This window comes from Merops nubicus, unplaced genomic scaffold (genome assembly GCF_000691845.1).
Source record: "Merops nubicus isolate BGI_N331 unplaced genomic scaffold, ASM69184v1 scaffold10661, whole genome shotgun sequence".
In the NCBI taxonomy this organism is placed as follows: Eukaryota; Metazoa; Chordata; class Aves; order Coraciiformes; family Meropidae; genus Merops; species Merops nubicus.
This window is the reverse complement of record NW_008587811.1, coordinates 50,319-66,828: the sequence shown is the minus strand read 5'-3', so window position 1 is coordinate 66,828 and position 16,510 is coordinate 50,319. Positions and strand designations below refer to the sequence as shown.

General features: G+C 41.2%; 1 protein-coding gene across 1 annotated transcript in view; it reads right to left on the bottom strand.

The window, feature by feature from the left end:
- Positions 1 to 5,665: 5,665 nt before the first annotated feature.
- The window catches only part of WHSC1 (Wolf-Hirschhorn syndrome candidate 1), a 59,033-nt gene continuing 48,188 nt past the window's right edge, over positions 5,666 to 16,510 (bottom strand). The window contains exons 11-21 of the mRNA XM_008949080.1: positions 15,941 to 16,141; positions 15,125 to 15,304; positions 13,939 to 14,095; positions 12,991 to 13,196; positions 12,476 to 12,579; positions 11,951 to 12,220; positions 11,738 to 11,854; positions 10,116 to 10,257; positions 9,274 to 9,380; positions 6,953 to 7,157; positions 5,666 to 6,043 (exon numbers count right to left, since the gene is read on the bottom strand). Of these exons, the coding sequence (XP_008947328.1) occupies positions 5,775 to 6,043; positions 6,953 to 7,157; positions 9,274 to 9,380; positions 10,116 to 10,257; positions 11,738 to 11,854; positions 11,951 to 12,220; positions 12,476 to 12,579; positions 12,991 to 13,196; positions 13,939 to 14,095; positions 15,125 to 15,304; positions 15,941 to 16,141 (1,958 nt within the window). The 3' untranslated portion in view covers positions 5,666 to 5,774. The remainder of the gene's footprint in view (positions 6,044 to 6,952; positions 7,158 to 9,273; positions 9,381 to 10,115; positions 10,258 to 11,737; positions 11,855 to 11,950; positions 12,221 to 12,475; positions 12,580 to 12,990; positions 13,197 to 13,938; positions 14,096 to 15,124; positions 15,305 to 15,940; positions 16,142 to 16,510) is intronic.

Sequence of the window (16,510 nt, the reverse complement as noted above, 5' to 3'; positions counted from 1 at the left end):
CCTTCCTTACCTTCCAGGTGCAATCCTTGGTGTCTTTCTAATAATTCTGAGAAGGCGGCAAGAATATAGCATGAAGTCGTTGAAGTCTCTCCTGCTACCCCCAGGCTCAGGACGACACACAAGTTATGGGGGGACGGAGCACACGGAACCAGTCTATGCTGGCTGGTAGTGCAGGACGTGCTCTCAGCAAGCACCCTCTTCTCTTTTGCCTGGGGCAAGATCTTTAATAACCATCAGCGACCTCCCTCTGTATAGCTAAAATAAGTGCTGAGAAATAAAACTCAATTTTTGAGTTGTGTGCTAACCGACCCAGCTGCCTGCTGTGCTAAAATGGACCCATGGAAAAAGTCTTCCACTTTCAGTTCCTGGCTTCATTTACACGTAAATACTCTTTCCTTTCCTCAGGAAAAACAAAACAAAACCAACCAAACCAGCAAGCAATTATATCTCTCTCTCCATTTCAACAGTCAGCTCAACAAACTGAGTGAGGATGGACTGCTGCAGTTATTGAGGTTCCTGTGATACAAGGCACTTCCACCAGAGCAGGAACTAACAGGAATGTGCTTCCTTTTAAGAATATGCCTTTTTTTTCTTTCCCCTTCTTAAAAACTTATCATTACTTTAAGCAAGGGTAAGACAAGGAAAAGGATCCCAAAGCTTTCCCCTTCCTCTCAGCTGTGAGAAAACACATGCAATGAAAATAAAGGTTGATTCCTGGACATATATCCCTTTTTTCCTGCTGTAAAGTGATGCTTCATACTAGAGGGACAAAAGCAACTCAAAGACTTTCAGCAAAACTCACAGAACTCACCACAGTAGGACACACAACTGTGGTAATCCTTTGGAGCCAAACAGCAGCATGCTGCAGCCACAGAAGACACCTTTGCATGCCCCGGAGATGTGCATTAGACCCTTTGCTTAAATACCCGTGCAAAGTGCTAGCCACGATCCCTGACACTGGGTTCATCTCCCACCCCCAAGACCAGCATGTGTGGCTGGTCCCTGCTTGCCCTGTGGGGAGCTGTGGCACCCTGAGGTTTCTCCTGAGCAGCCAGCTTGGTTCAAGCTTTCTGCATCTGGTCCTCATGGCCATTTGAGGTCTCACCAGCACAGCAGGTAGTAGTGTGCTGCATAAGCCAGCTGTGACCCTTCATCACAGGGCCGTGCTGCACCAGCTCTGAGGGCTAGTCAGAATAGGATCTGCTATGAAGAGAGCTCTGCTTTTAAAGGAGTGTGCCCCGAGGTGGAAGCAGGTGTTCCCTCTCACATCCATCTTCTCACTGGGCTACTGCAGCAGCAGTCAGCTGAAGTAACCCAGCTGCTGGGGGGTTAAGTGGCTGCTGCTCTCAGCTGCTCACTCTCCTCTCCCCAGGGGAGTTGTTACTGTGCTTTAAAATAAATAATAGAATCCTACCAGTTTGTTGATCTCTCTCAAGTATGTCAGATGACTAAATGGATGGGAGGAGAGGTACATCATCCTTTGTGGTCAGACAGATTGTCCAGAGAAGCTGTGGAAGTGTTCACAGCCAGGCTGGATGATGTGGTTGGTTGCCTTCAGCAGTCTGGTCTAGCAGGAGATGTCCCTGCCCATGGTGGGGCTGGACTAGACGGTCTCTAAAGTTCCCTTCCAACCCAAAACATTCTGTAATTCTAATCTGGATCAGCAACAACATGGATAGCACCTATAACCATATCCCAAAGTCCACAGCTAGGGCAGAACTCCCCCATCCTCCACAATAGTCTCCCTCACACTGTTGATTCTGTAGACAGGCGTTCAGTTTCAAAACGAGCAAAAATTGTGGCTTTACAAGGGAGCAGCAAAAGGACACAACCCTGATGCACAGCACCAGAGGACCTCAACAGAACAGTAATCCTTTCGTAGCAAAGCAACTTTCTGACATAAAATAAAATAACCCCATAGCTGCTTTCAGACATGGGAGATTCCACCCATCAAGTCAAACCAGACCAAAAAAAAACCCGTCTGGGAAAGCAAAACACAGTCAAATTCTGACCTGACCAAACAAGAACACACCAACAGCAGCTAAACAAATCCAGAAGAACACAACTGGTGGGACTGCATGACTCCAGCTAGAAGTCATCAAAGCCTGGAAAACTATGAGCAACAGAAAACAGCACTGTGACAGGAAGACCTGTGCTTCAAAAATAAAAGTCAGTATTTTTGTGATAAGCAATAGTGTGAAAACAAGACAAAGCAAAATCGTTAGCACCTCCATATAAGCTTAAAACATTATTTCCACAGAGTCTCTTAGGAAGCCCTGGAGTGTAAGTTTTCATCACTAAAGAAAAACATCCAGTTCCCTCACTGCCAAACCATGCTTGCTTAGTATGTAGCATTTCACTTTTTAAAAAAGTGTGCAATATAACTATATAGAGCTGTTTTACAAAAAAAAAAAAGAATTAGCAACTTCTTAAATAACTAGGAATAAATTTTAATATTTAATAAGACACTGAAGTTTTTCAAGCAGTCAGACATGGAATAATGTGATTCAACAATGTGGAAAAAAATCCCATTAATACGACTTTCAAGATATTTTGCTTTTCCAAGTAATTAAAATTAAAAAAACACCAACTAAAAACTGACCCTGAACACAAAGCTACTGAACAAAACAGACATTTGACTATTCTTCCTAGATTGTATGAAAACACATCTAACATATTCAACTGAAAATTGTTTCCATGCTTGCTCATGTGATAAAAGAACAACAAACTCTGAATTTGGCTATCATGTACCAGCTTTGAAGAGTCTGCTGGAAAAGGAAAGACATCTTTCTGCTTCGATGGGCAAGACACTAAGTACATAATTTAATGCCACATAATATGCCATGCTTAGAGGTTATTTAGATGAATTTATAACAGAAAATCTTTCAAGTTGCTGAACGCTAAGAAGTATTGTGTTGCATCATGAGAAAGCTTAATTTTTCAAGATCATTTTCCCTTGATATTTGAACAGTGGGAGAAGGAAAATAGTAAAACAACTTTACTTTTGCCTTCTTTTTTCAACAAAACTTCAGCCTGTTTTCCCAGTGCCGCAGAGTTAGGTACAGAAGCCTTCATTCAAAAACACCTTTCCTGATTCAGAAACTAAAATTCTAGTAGATCACCACCTGAGTGACTTAGCTGAGCTCACAGGGTTACGTGGTCAGTACATATTAAGGGAGAACATGATCCACATTCCTTTGAAAATTACATGATCTGCAGAAGGAATGAATGCTGAGGAACTCAAGAGCAAACTCCTAGTTTGCAGTCTTGGTGATGCAAGCCTTCATTGGCCCAAAGAGCTGAGCAGTAAAGAACAGAGAAGAGGTAGAAGGAAGCAGAAAGTCCAACAGCCACTTGCCTAATATCTGCTTGTGTAAGTGCTTAGAATGCCCAAGTCTTTATTTACCCACAGACAGATACAAAAGGGGTGGCTGTCCTGCATCCTGCTGTGGGAACTGTGCTTGTCAGCCCACTGTGAGGCCGGCGGGGGAGGAGGATGGTGTTACTGCAGCACTGCCAGGCACTGTCTGAGGTGGGGGCTTCTGGAAGTGGGAACCTGCCTCTTGGGACCTGGGGCATAACTGTTCCAGGGTGCCAGAGCTATTACACCTATGTATGAAGAGGAAAAAGCAACTAAACAAAAAAAAAAAAAACAAACAAACAAAAAAAAAATTATAAAAGCAATGGAATGTAAAGGTAAAATTTTATAATAACTTATTCAAAGGTGTTCTTATAAAGCCTTCCTTACATAGTATAGTATCCAAAGAATGGTCCCAATGACATAAAATTCCTTAATTTTGTTTAAAAGCAATGAGGAAAACATTTCTGCTTTACTACCTGATCTCGCTTTCCTCCCCTCAAAACCCAGTGTTGGAGAAACGCATAATATCATTTTTGGTGTTGGTTTTAGGCACAGGCCTATGCTTCAGTCCTGCTACAATAATTACCTATAGCAGAGGGAAAGCCTCCCTCAATACCAATTAAGAAATCTGGATTTTTAGCTCGAGTGCAAGGCTTGGCATACCACTTAAAAAAATGCAAACATGTAACACTCCTCCCTATTTGAACTGTGCTATTTTTCCAAAAATAATTTGAAAAAAAAAAAAATTACCTTCCAACAGTGTTTCTAAAAATTAATTAAAAGAACAAACCAGTTTTTTCACAAAATAGAAACCAAAGAGTTCAGGCTAGGGCAATGCTACATTTAAAACCTCTTTCAATTAATATCTCCTAATAAAACCAAAGTTTTTACGTGTTGGGAACAAATGGGGATTTCGGTCATTTCGCAAACTAAATCTGCAATCAAATCCTGAAGAAATACTTTGGAAAAAACATACACTTTCATGATATAGCAAGGCTTCACTTTTAAAAGGGTTACACAGAGTTTCTGCACTATTAAAGGCAAACTAAGCTAGAACATACACAAATTTCTACATGGAGATGAAGGCGCACACTCTGTTTACACAGGCTAGGTAACAATGGCACGAGTCAAAACTTACTTGTAACACGGCCTAATCACACACAAATGACATGCACTGGGAAGAAAACAGGTAAAGACATTTTTCTTTACCATTTTTTCCTAGTTCTAATATTATTTCCGTCGATACTAAACCTTGTGCATTTATCTCACTGCCTGAGAACCTAACAGGAGCAAAGAATTCAGAACAGCTTTGCTGACACAACACAGTGGCAATAAGATAGTCGAGAGCAGTAGTCAGGCTAAATTTCACAATAAAATTGCTCCTTACACACTTCTTCAAAAATCTATTTAGCTTTCAATGACTTGGTTTGGATTTTGGTTTTGCACTTCAGCCAAGTTTCACTTTCTGTGTCATTCATGGGGGTTTTTTGGCTCCTTGGGCTCCAAGCATTCAAAAAAATAAAAAAGATGTTTGCCTCTGTGTTTTACTTCACATTAAGGAAAAAAAAAGTAATTTTTTTTCAAATAATAGAAATAGATTTATTTTTATTACCACAAAAATCCTAGAGTATTTGGCCTAGACTGCAAGATAATATCCCTCTAAATTCCAACTTGTACAGCTCTGCAAGATCAAGTCACTTTTATTTTGCTGAAATGAAGTGTAGGAAAAAACAGTATAGAAAAAAAGTCTCTTAGAACGTAAGATTTCCTCTCTCTGGTACAGGGTGTGCCTTTCCCACCACGCACTATATTTCTTGGTGGAAGGATATTTAAAGATATGTTTGTTTAAGAATCACTGGAGAGCACAAAGAAATTGTTCTGTGTGTGGTTATCGTGAGATACGCACCTGGATCACGAATGGCATTCAAGCACTTGCTCAAGAACACACAAGGCAAGCAAATCTCCTTGGGACCACAGACCAAGCCGTTTCTTACTTAAAAGGACTTGAGAGCTAATAACTTCTTTCAAGGATATCCTATTTTAAACATCTGTTGGTTGACAAATACTACCTCAAAAACCTACATTTACGCCTACCTGGTTTGATTTATCCTACCTCCAATCTGAAAGCGTTTTGGAGGGAACCTTTTACATTCGTAACAATTCAAGTGTAACTGTAATGCTGAGTAATAAGTTTGGTTTGTCCTGAAATTTTCTGAACTATGCAGTTCATTATCAGTGCAGAAGCAGCAGAAGACTGCTGTGGTTGGCTCAGTGGATTTATAAAAACAAAACAAAACAAAACAATCCCCCCCCATGTAACCTTTACAGAATATATGTAAAATTGTGTCCTTCCCTGCTCATATTCACAACTTATCTACAAGATAGTGTTGGCAGTAGAAACTGCAGTTCATGACTATTTGCATTCAGCTCTCATCCATCTGTTCCTCTGCTTTCTCTTAGGCTTCAACTTGTTCAGTTTTTTTCGGGGTTTCTCAGTCTTCTGAGTTTCAACAGAATCCACCCCGAGAACATGTTCCGAGCAGCATAACTGTCCATTCAACATAGAATTTAGTACTGTCCCATCTTGATGTTCCTTGCAGAAAGAATTTGGGCAGAAGTGGCAGAAAGAGACAGAAGGTTTGCCACAGACATCACAGTGGTGCCAAGGACACTCCCACTTGCCTGCGATAGAAACCAAAGAGCATATTAGTGGGGAGGAAAACACACCATCATCTTTTAAAGAACTTTTTTGTATTTCAGCAGCTGAACAATGCATGAGTTTCCTGACAAAGTACAATGAGACAGCAACTACCCTGGTTAATCTCAAAAATCAAAATGTTACAACATGCTTCTAAAACTCAACGGACAGCAGGAAGCAGCAAACTTGGCATCCTCTCATTTAAACACACCAGTCACCTCCAGCTAGAAATGACTCAGGCTTTACTCCATAGCAACTTACAGAACTTGCAGGCTGGCAGGACAGCCAAACATCCAGTCAACTGCTCCCATTACAATGTTCACCTGTTTGTTGCAAGTTTTGCTCAGGGATGGCCAGTGTGCTTTACCTAGAGGCTTGTTTTTTGCCCCAGGATATTTTATCAGTCATCTATTTACTTGTTCCTGGGATAACAGGCTTTGCTTGCTTCACTCCTTTATATTCCACCTGACATGGCTGACTGGAGCCAGGTAACTCCTGCAGCATCTATGACTGCAGCCTGGTGTCTGCTGCCCTTACCATTTTCCTCCTTTTTTCCAGCTGCTGCTGCTGCTGCGCTTTAGCTTGAACTCAGCTGGCTTTAGGCAGTTCTTAGATATAATCAGCTGCCCTGTGACAGAGCTACAGGGCTTCTACCAACGGATGTACTCAAGTACTTACATTTGTAAAACAAAAGACTTATTTTGCCAGAGAGGCAGGAGGAAGGCCATCATTTTGTCACTGTACTCAAGAAGAGCTCCTACATGATGCACGAAGTTCTCACCATACAAACCAAATATTTTCAAGATGACACTCTTTGCGAGGTTTCAGTGCAAGAACTGAGGTACCTACACAAGCTATTTATTTACAGAAGTTTAAGAGGCAAGCTGGCTTACCGAAAGGACGTTTCACCAAACCAAGGCAGGAGAGATGATAAGCCTTAGTACAGGATTTTCTGTCACACAGTACCAGCTGGCCTCCGTCACCACAACGGAAACAATCATCTTCAGAGTCTTTCTTCCCTTCATTTTTCGTCCTGCGTCTCCGTGTTCTCTTTTTGGTCTTTTTGCCTTTTTCTTCTGAGGCGTTAGTGGAAGAATTCTAAAAGAGGAAGAAGCAAATCTGTAAACGACAGTTTTGTGAAGGACAGATATTACACAACCTAGCAAAACTGTTGGCATGCTTGGCACACCATGGGCACAGGCAAAAACGTGACTTGGTGCAGATCTGTCCAGTGCCTCACTGTACCCATCTGTGTTGATAACAAAACCACGCTGACCCTTGTGAAAAGTCATTGTGAAACCAGACCTTGTCCCTACAATCCCTTCCTGCTGGAAAGCTCTTCTACTTCCTTATCACTGAAAAAAGGTCTTCCAATTTCCATTCTAATCTACTTGCAGCTAAGTTACCTCCATTTTCTTCTTTGCACCATCAATCACTTCAATATCCATTTTTCTCTTCCAGTTGTGTATACTCATGCTGGAATTACTAAAACCAGTCTCCACTTCTCTTTGAGGAACTCACAGCAGAATTTCAGGAACAGTAGCTGTGCCCGTAACGCTAGAAAGAATACACCAAACCTTATCCCTATTTCGGTCTGACATTCTGCGGCTTGCACTTCAACTCTCCTGCACTAAATCACACACTATTCATACTGGATGTTTTTTCAACATCCCTACCCCTCAAAACGGTAATCATTACCCACTTTCTTTAAAATTAGCCCATTCTGTCTACCAATGCAGACAGCCCTGCAGAACGGAACTGTAACACTGCATTTCTTCATGGCCGTCTGTGTAAACTGATCACAAGCTTATGTGACAGGTCCCTGAAGCCTACCCCTTAGCAAAAATGAGCCATGAGAATTCTGGAGATTTTAAGTCCACCCTCTGGAGCGCCTGGTACTGGGCAGTGTGAAGGACCACATGAAGGTGCAGCACTTCTACATCCACAGGTGAGATTTTTTTCTCTTGGGAATGTAGCTGTGCCTCCCTTCACACTCCTGTGCCAGCACTTCAGGAAGCCCCATCAACTTCTGCTGCATTACAGGTTTTAAATTAACCTGACACAAAGCATACAGGTCACTTCTTGATGTAATTTGGCCATTATTTTTCCTCATTCAAAACTCACATTTTTTATTCCAGTTTATATTATTTTTTATTCCAGTTCTGGTGTCCCCACCATAAAAGGGGCATAGATCTGTTGGAATGAGTCCAGAGGAGGGCCACAAGCATGACTTGGGGGCTGGAGCATCTCTGCTATGAGGACAGGCTGAGGGCACTGGGATTGTTCAGCCTGGAGAATGGAAGACTCTGGAGGAATCTTGGAACTGCCTTCCAATAGCCGAAGGGAACCTAGAGGAAGGCTGGAGAGGGACTCTTCACAAGAGTGTCCAGTGACAGGACAAGGGGAAATGGTTTTAAACTGAAGGAGAGTAGGTTTAGACTGGATCTTGGGAAAAAGTTCTTCAGTATGAGGGTGCGAGACTCTGGATTGCCCAGAGAGGTTGTGGATGCCCCCTCCCTGGAGGCATTCAAGGCTGGGCTGAACGAGGCCCTCAGCAACCTGGTCTAGTTGAGAGGTGTCTCTACCTGTGGCAGTGAGGTTGGATTAGATGATCTCTAGGGTCCCTTCCAACCTAAGCCATTCTATGATTCTATTCTTCAGTTCAACTGATTTTTTAAACAAATTTTAACACAACAATGTGGGAAATATAAAGCACTGTGTCAGAATAATCTCACTGACTATAGTTAGGCTTGTTCTTAGTTAGATCTTGGCTCCTACAATCCTTTCTCTCCCCATGCTTTAAACAGGACAGGGAAAATTATTCCTCCTGCAATCTCTTTCAAATATGCTTTTGATTCCAGAAGCTAGGCTAGTAGCTATCAGTATTTCTTATTCAGGGCCCAAAGTACTTATTTTCTCATAGGAGAAAGTAGGAAAAAATATGTTAGGGTGTTCCCAAAACCAGCATTGCCTGCTGTAGTATTACAGAACAAAAAGGTATTCTTTAGCACCAAGGTTATGTTTGGTAAAGGAATGTTTCCATCTTCCCAGTAAGGGAAGCAGTAAGCTTTTTCCCCAGAGGACAGCTAGCATCCATTCAAGCAGTGTTAACCCTTATCATAACCCATAAACCTGGTCCACCAACACATACCCCAAAAGAAAAACAGAGCTAGTAGACAAGACACAGTCAAAAATCTCTTGATATATTACTTGCCTTTGGTCTGTCCCCAAGAAATCCACTGCAGTTTGGGGCACCACATTTGCAGACTGTTTTTTCATTGCCCAGACAGTCAAGGTTGTAATTAAAAGTCAGCTCTGTCCCTGGGAGAGATAAGACACACACCCTTTCATTATGAAGGACAAGGTAACAAAATCTATCAAAATTATTACAAATGAATAAAGGTTTCACTGTCTGTCTGCTGATTTTGTACTCACTTGTTGATCTATTATCATAGGTTTTCCCCCCCTCTTTACTGCTTGTAAGCATGGACAATGATCAGTCAGATACCAGCACAGCACAATGTCTTATGCAATTAGAGTTTAAAATCAATTGGTTTGACTTCACAAAACTGTGCGTGTGTCTGGTGCACACACACAGAGACTTCATAAACTGCCTATCAGTGCAGCCAGATATAGCCATAGATAGTTGCATCTGTTTGTGCATGTGTGCACACAAACTAGGACATGCATCACTTTAAACAGCCTCCTACATCCATTCCTTAAGCTCATTATCTTCACTTGGAAAGATGCAGAAGTACTGTCTGAGATCTCCAAAACAGAAACCGTGCTCTACAACACGAAGTGAATGCAAGGGTACTAACTAGGGTGTTAGCATTCACTTTGGGGTTCCCTTAGAAGCAAGCAACAAAAAGCAGCCATGGGACTCACTATTAAGAAACGTTAAAGTAAAAGGCAGCTCACAGAGCATCTCTTCTGTGTGCCAGGTTCTCTACAAAAATATTTGCACTGAATCAGTTAAACTGTGACTGTCCAACTCCCAGCTGAGCAAAGAGTTTAACTTAGGGAAACAAAGCAAACCACCAGAAGGTGATGTACCTGCAGGAATGTCACACACGGCAAACAGGCCGACACGAGTGTCTCCGTTTACTGTCCACTTTAGAGTTTCACAATTTGGTTGGCAGCTGTGATTCATAAACCGAGAATAGTTTCCTTTGGGGCCAGCATCAATAATACGGTCCTGGAGATCAAACCAGCAACAGAATGAATGTTTTTTCTGCCCCCCTCACAAAAAAATAAAAAAAATCCATAATTATTTCAGCAGTTGCATTCAAAGCAGACATGGTGTAGCTACCCAGAAGCACACAAGCAAAGCGACAGTTCGTGTTGTATTGCTAACTGTAGTGTCTCATGTGGCCTTGAATGTGACACTCCCAAAGCAATACTCATGCTCTAGCTCACACCTTCCCGGAGCCCATCACAGCCACAGGGCAGGATAAGCGTTCTTGTGAGCACTGTGGTGGTCATGTTGAAGAACCCCCTCCCTCCAGAATGCCTCCCAACTCAAACTCAGCCCATTAACCTTCTCCTTTGTGCTCACAAAGCTGTGACGCATTTACAAATACTGTGCTTTATGGTATTTACCAAGTCACTGCATGATTACTTGCAGAGATTACCAGTTTCTCACCAGCTTTCTTTCCCCAAATCAGCCGAGTTTAAACAAAAACAAGCTCTTGGTAAGCTAAAAAAATCCCATCCCTACACACAAGTTCCTTTTAATGTCTATCTACAGTGAACATACTAGACATTAACAAAACAAAAATGAAGTCTTGAAATAGCCAGAACTGTGTTTCTTGTGGAGCTGCTTAAGAAAGCTTTGTTTACTTATGAAACATTATTACAGTTTCCTTCTAGCTCATGTTGACAATGCACGTGCATGATTGTCATGGCTATGCACACACACATGCAGCCCCTCTAATGCACGTGCAGCTTGGCCTCATCATGGCATGGGCATTTTTGCAAAACAGAACCACAACTGCAGCAAGAGTCAAATCCGTGTTCAGTTCAGATGTTTGATGCACTGACGTTGTGTCTCGGTTTAGTAAAGCGGTGAGAAACTGAAGTGTTCACAGAAACATGGTTTCATCGTTCTCAGGTGACAACCCCTGTGCAGGAGCTCCCCACAGGACTAAGAAAAACAGTAGCTGTGGAAATACAGAGCAGGACAGTCTTGGGCAAAAAAAAAGGTGACTAGGACTGAAAAATCACACAGGACTGACAGCCAGCTCTTGTTTATCTCTTAATTTGCTGTTTGGGGACCAAAGCAATATAATATATATAATCAATACCCCCTATTGTCCAGGTTTTCCACTTTCTTTCCCTTCTTAGGGACAAAATACACAGAGGTGTGCACAGAGAACAACAGATGCTGGATTAATTGCAATTCTTTCAACTGTACCATTACTACTTCTCAAAACTCCACACTTCCTTTTAAGACTAGGCAGATAAACACTTTTGCTGCACTTGACTTCAAGTAACAACGGACACTTTATAGACTTTAATATATGATTTCTTACATTACACAGTTAGAACTAATGAGACGTATTATGTGTGTATAGAATGGAGCAAGCAGGCTTAGAATATGCAGCATTGCAAATAAATGAAACTGTGGATCATCAAAGGTAGCTGAGTGCCCCACCAAGAACTGTAAAATACTCTACCTTATCAATTGTAAGCATATAGAAGTGGGTAATGTCATTTTCATGTGCATATTTGATTCTTGCCATACATTCCTCTTCATCAATCAGCTCTCCAACATACTCATTCACAAACTCCCCCTGAAAAACACCCAAGTATCACTAGTAAAGTATATACCAAACCCACAAACAACATCACAAGCCACCGATTCCGTGCTAGACATGAATGATCCATACCTTTTTAATGTCCCTCTTAGCGACCAGACCCCACCCCTTCCCATCTGTTTTGATGATCTTTGTCTCGGGGTATTGACGTTTTGTGAAGCACTGGTTTTGGCACTGTTCTCCTGCTGGACAAACTTGTGGGTGGCACTCGTACATCAGCATCCGATTTAGGCACTCGGAGTCGAAGCCACAAGGGTTTTCATCTGTGGGCTTGCAGTTGCACTTGGGAATCTCAGAAATGTCAGCGGTATAAATCTGCACTTTACCACAAGGTTTATTCACCTGAACAATACATGAAAACAGTTCAAACGTCACTTTAAAACATTTGGGTTTATTGTAAGAGTTATTACAGTGGTTACTAATTTGGTTTTGCAACACCAGATGTTCCAATGGAAGCAAAATTCCATCATCTCCTGACTGCAAAAGCACAATTACCAGCACATGATCACAACCTCTCCTCCCCATCTCACCACTCAGCTCTTCCCCTCCAGTGCTGCCTTAGGCCTTTGAGTATCCCATGTAACTTCCTCACTTTACCTTAATGTGCTTGTAAGGTGGAGGTTTACGTTCGCTTTCTTGGGTTTCTTTGGCTTCTCGCTGTAGTTTTATTTCTCGAAATCGAGCTTCAGCCTCTTGCAAAGCTAAAAGAGGAAATCGAAACTTTTTACTAGAAAGAGGATTACTCCCCCCAAGCTGACTTGCTCATTCCCATGTGTGTTAGACAAAAGAATCATCTTCTACTTCCTATCACTCAATTTTCTTGCAAAAAATTGCTTCTGGAGTGTCAATGGTCTTAAATAAAGAGTATTAATTCTACTCTGTTTGCCGGTTACACTCATCATTTCCTTTCCAGAAAGTACAAAAGATCAGAAATATATTCCAATCAGATGCTAGTCTTCTACAAGCCATGAAGATAATGCTTTGATTTAGAATTAATAATGACCGTTGCCCATCATTTTGTACAAATGTACAAAAATAGAGCCAAGGCTATGTGTGAAGAAAGTAAAGCATGCATATCACAAGATTATTTCTGTTCACTTTTAGCTATGTACCATTTTTGAAGACTTTTCCAATTCCTTTGATCCCCTGGTATCTACTGCCCCTGTCTCCCTCCATATAAGGGAACACTCGTGCTTGGTGTGTCCAGTAGTAATCCTTAGAACCAAAGAAAAACACAGGAAATTCTCCGATTTCATGCTTCATTTTCTGGATATTTGGGGGAACGTTTTTTGGATGGCAAACTTCTGCAGGCCACCATCTAGCACAGAAGTACAAATAAAAAAATACAGCATTTTAGTCAAGCTCGTTCTACAAGAGGCAGTTTAACAAAATCAACCTAAACAGCAGTAACTGATTACAGTTTGAAAATTCCAAAGGGATTTAAAGTCCCTTCCTCTCCTCACTCCTGGGGCCATGAGAGAAGACAGGACTAGAAAAGGAAAGCCTGAGACTTATACCTGTGGAACTTTTTCCTCCTGCCTGCAAGATAAAGATACCCATAAAGCTCCCTGCATCCAGTGAGCAAAACCAGCATACTTAACAAGGTTTGCTTTGCAATTGTCAAAGATCAAGAAAGAACTGATAATAGCTGTTAATGCTTTCTAGGATACACCCCACCCAACTCTATCTCAGTCAAATCTGAAGGAAGTGTAAAACACTGACAACCTGAGTGACTTATCTCCCAGCCTGCAAGACAATAATTTAGCCAATTACAAGTTACACCAGCTTAATTATTTGAAGAGATAAACAAAAGAGGTTGAAGACTCAAGCAGTGGAAGCAGAGGAAGACTACATGGAGCCCTGTATTGGTAATGCCTTGGCCAAGAGCAAGAGTGAAGCTACAAGTATTTGAACTTGAAGCTTGCAAGCAGACGGGATCCCTAGTTCCCAGAGGAATGAGAAATCTGTGTGCAGCAAGGCTGGCCTACAAAGTAACCAATTGTATGATCCTTAATTAAACACGCCAGGACTGTGAAACAAAATAAATCTGTTGATCAGACCTGTAATTTCCCAGTTTAACCCAAATAATATCCTGGAAGTGGAGCTTCTTCCCCGCCCTGCAGTCATTGCAGTACCAGCTCCCATCTGGCATTTCAATGTTTAAACAGTCTGGGTGAAACGCTGCAGGACATGACTCGCAGCACAACAAGCTTCCTCCTTCAGAGAGAACAACAAAAAAAAGGTTGAAAAACGTCAAGACAAAAATAAAAGTTTTGCATTCTAACTAGGTTCAATGCAGTGTGATTCACATGTAGTAGGTTCAGTTAGAAAATAAATGAGTAAAACATGCTGGCCTGCCGCAAATACCTACTGTTTAGTTGTGCACAAAACCTAAAATGTCCTTCCTAACTAATCTGAATGCCTGTCAGACCTGGATTAGTAATACACACAAAAAGCCAAGCTCGCTAGAGATAAAAAAGCCAGAATAATGCGCTGCAAATTATAATTTCTTTGTTTTACTTTAATGACTACAAGATACTTAACATAGTTTAATATATATTAATATTTCACTGTATGCAAAATTTTAACAACCGATTTCCTGGTTTATCTCCTGGGGGGAGCGGGAATGAGGTTGTTAGTTTGTTCCATGAATTATCAAGAGGAAAGTTAGCTGCAGCTTAAAAGCTGCTGTGCTGCATGTTAATTCATTAACAAATCAGGTAAACTTTCCCTGCTACAGTTTAATCAGCCCTATGCATTTTGTGGTTGCCAGTAAGAAATACATTTATTGTACAACATAAACCAAAACACCCTTAATTAGTGGCACTCCTAGCAACAACTAATACTGCTTCGGTTTGCTGTCTGCTGCTAACGAAAAGCAACTCTTAAAATATTTATGGTTTAATATTACGTATTAGCATTAAAGAAACAGAAAAAGCTTCAGTACATTGAGCACAGGAGAAAAAACCAGAAATACTTCCCATTACGTGTCTCTGGTAAAGAATTAAATCAGGCTTCTGGACATAGTCCAAGTGAAAACGTTCTTTAGTAAATTATAGCTGCAAAAAAGGATACGCAGAAACTTGAGGTGGCGCAAGCCAATGTGAAGTCACTGAATACCTAACGAAGCCCAACTTCATATGCCACATTTCTAGTAACTTTCTATAAACAGATTAGTAAAATACAACTGAAACCGAGTAAACCGCTTCGGCGCTGCGTTTCGGGAAGAGTTTCACATCAGTTTACCTTTTGAACACACAAAGCACCAGCTCACATTGACATGGGCGTGATGGCTTTTCCCCTTGGTGGCAGTGAAATGGTTGGTGCACACGATGCTGTTGGAAGCGATGACGGCACAGCCCGCAGCAATGCAAACGTCTCCAGCATGGTACGCGACAGGACAGCGGACACAGCGCATCATCCTCCCTAGCAGAGCAGAACACTGCCACGTTACCAAATTTGGAACAAAACCCAGTGGTTATTTCAGCTAAAAAACGGCAGCGAAGCCTGAGGTAGCCTATACCCACTCGCACAAAAATATCATGTTCTCAACGTCTGCAAACAGCGGCAACGCTGAATTAGCAAAGGTTTTTAAAGAATCCCACGCCGAGTTTAAGGCACTAGAATATTTAAATGTGAAGGTTTTGACCATGCAAGCTTTCCTGCCGTGCAGTTTTGTCTACAGATGTTGCCTAAAGCTAAAAATATGCAGAGCCAAATGTCTCCACATTCAGCAAGCCTTGCTGCAGTGTTTGTGCATTCACAGGTCTTGCCCTCACTCTGCTCAGCCTGTCTCTCCTCATCATGTATGTATTCTAGATTTAACATGGTTAACCACAGATAATTGAAAGCTAGTTAAAAAATACCCCACCAACAAGGTAAATACTAAAGTTGACTAAAAATTATTCTATTATTATTTTTTAAATATCTGAATCAATCAATAGTCCATGCCTGCCTGAAAAACTGCAGCTTGCAGTTATTAGATGGACAGACAGATTCTTTACCTTAACATACCATAAACAGACTTAATTCATCAGTCATAAAAACATAAAATGAAACTACCTTTTGAAATCCGTGGATGTGAGGGGTTACTAACATGACAGCTCAGGCAGCTGTGGAGAGGACACCGAAACCCCCTGTTCTCAAACACGGTAAGATGGAATTTTTTCACACAAGCTTCATGGTAGAATTTTCCACAGTGGGACACGACACAGCGTTTCACATCTGCCTTTCTCTCTTTACACACAAAACAGGTATGCACACCTAGTGGCAAAAGTAATAAAAATAGTGTAACTAATACTTCAGCCAAACACATGAGTTTAAAATGCTTCTGTTGGGAGTCTTTGTTATGCACGGGGGAGTTGTTTTTTGGGCTTTTATGTTTGTTTTTGTTTTTGTTTTTTTTTTTAAGCTCAGATCACATTCTGCTATTTGATGCAGCAATCTATTCACTTTAACTCTTTAGTCTTAAATATTAATCTGCTCAGATACAGATAAAACAAAGTTGCAATGTAAACCCATCGCAGTTAAAGAGTATACAACACTCAAAGCCTCACCAATCTGCTTTTACATTCTTATTTATAAGCCTCAGGACAACAGAACAACTGTAAATTTTTATTTTATTTTTTTTAA